The sequence below is a fragment of the Orycteropus afer genome, unplaced genomic scaffold (genome assembly GCF_000298275.1).
Source record: "Orycteropus afer afer isolate SDZICR_OR568_19922 unplaced genomic scaffold, OryAfe1.0 scaffold00580, whole genome shotgun sequence".
Classification (NCBI taxonomy): Eukaryota; Metazoa; Chordata; class Mammalia; order Tubulidentata; family Orycteropodidae; genus Orycteropus; species Orycteropus afer.
In genome coordinates this window covers 1,130,426-1,132,217 of record NW_006922167.1, presented here as the reverse complement: position 1 = coordinate 1,132,217, position 1,792 = coordinate 1,130,426, and the positions used below count along the sequence as shown (strand labels likewise).

Sequence of the window (1,792 nt, the reverse complement as noted above, 5' to 3'; positions counted from 1 at the left end):
TTTTCTTCTCTGGATTCCAGACTTAGTGAATGACTGTGAAGGAGAAGCTCAGGAAAATGAATTGGGTTTTTTTTTGCCTTTAAGATAATTTTAATACTAAAATTTTTTAATCCTTTTTAATTTGTTCATTGACAGAATTTTGTCTGGTAACCATTAACATAGAAAAATCAGACATACATGTTCATTTATTTAAGACTATCTAATATACACTTCTCAGATTATTACCACATTGCAAATACATGGAGAAGAAGATTGATAGTAATCACCTATGAAAGAACTTACAAAATATACCCTTAGCCTCAAAATAAATGGGACAACAGGATATTCTAATTTTCAGAGTGAAAGTGTAATAATAAGCATCCAGTGATGTTACCTTTGCCTTGGTCCTGCTTTTGTCTAACAGATTCTGCTGGATGATGAACTACTTTTATCTTTAGTTACCCTATGGTAGTAGCCCTTTGCTATTTTCTTAATATTGAATTATGTTTCCATTAAAATATGAACATAAGAGCTGCCATTTGAGAGGAAAAAACATCCTAATTTATATAGACACATATGGTATTATTTGTTTTTAAGGAATGCTCTAGAAAAACTGCAGAGTATGGATGATGCCTTTAAAAAACAAGTCGATGCAATTGTTGTAGCTCATCAGGCTGAAATATCACAACTCTCAAGTGAAAAGCAGAAATGCATTGAATCTGCAAATGAAAAGGTAATGTAAGTAAAGGTAGCCTTTTGGTTTTAATTGTTAGGATTAAATTCTATAATAAATAAGATTTCTGAGAATTTTAAAGAAACAGTATGATTTAATGATCAATTAGATATAAAGAAAATGGCCAAAATTACCATTAAACCAGGCCAAAATGTTGGTAATACTTAGGTTAGTTGTAGAACATCATTCTCTTGAAACTACAATGTCACGTTTGACCCTGGTATACACTAGCTTCGTGATCTCTGTATTAAAAAAAGTCCATATTCCTGACCAGTCTCTTGGATGGAAATTCCTTTGGTTACATGTGGGCAGGATGGGAATGTGAATGTATTGATAAACACAATCCATCACTACCTTGGGAAAAGTTCCCTTTTTTGATTTTAATATTTTTAATACTTTCTTTTTTGTTAGGTAGTTTTGTTTTGTTTTTTAATTTTTGTGATTTGGGTGAAAGTTTACAGAGCAAATTCATTTTCCGTACAACAGTTCATATACATTTTGTTTCATGACATTGACTATAATTCCCCACAGTGTATCAGTTCTGTTCCTGCTTCCTCCCGGTAGTTAGCTCTTCGCTGTGTGCTTCTTTCCTTTGCATTTCTGCCCCCTGAGCTGTCTCCCTATATAAATACTGCCTTTTTGTTATCCCATGATTGATCATTCTAGAGAGTGTATCTGCCAGATGTACATGTGCACCATATATGCCTGTCTATGGTTTTGTCTGGAAGTCATGGGAGTGAGTTCAATTCCAGACCTGAAGGGTAACTAGGGGCCATAGTCTCAAGGGTCTCACCAGGCTCTGTCAAACCAGTAAACCTAGTCTTTATTATGATTCTGAGTTTTGTTCCACATTGTTCTCCCACTCTATCCAGGATCTCACTGATCACTTTCCAAGTGGTTGACACTGGTAGCTGGGTACCATCTAGGTTTCTGGTTTCATGGTCATATAGTCAGCTGAGGTTCAAATGGTCCACTAGTCCCTTGGACTGATTGTTTCCATGTGTCTTGTTTTCTTCCTTGTTCTTTGCTCTGGACGAGGAGAAACCCATTGTTGCATCTAGATGTCCACTTGAAAGCTTT

General features: G+C 35.3%; 1 protein-coding gene across 1 annotated transcript in view; it reads left to right on the top strand.

The window, feature by feature from the left end:
- Positions 1-1,792, top strand: part of LRRCC1 (leucine rich repeat and coiled-coil centrosomal protein 1) — a 66,324-nt gene that overhangs the window by 52,293 nt on the left and 12,239 nt on the right. Inside the window, 1 exon segment of the mRNA XM_042783016.1 lies at positions 577-712. Within this exon segment, the coding sequence (XP_042638950.1) occupies positions 577-712 (136 nt within the window).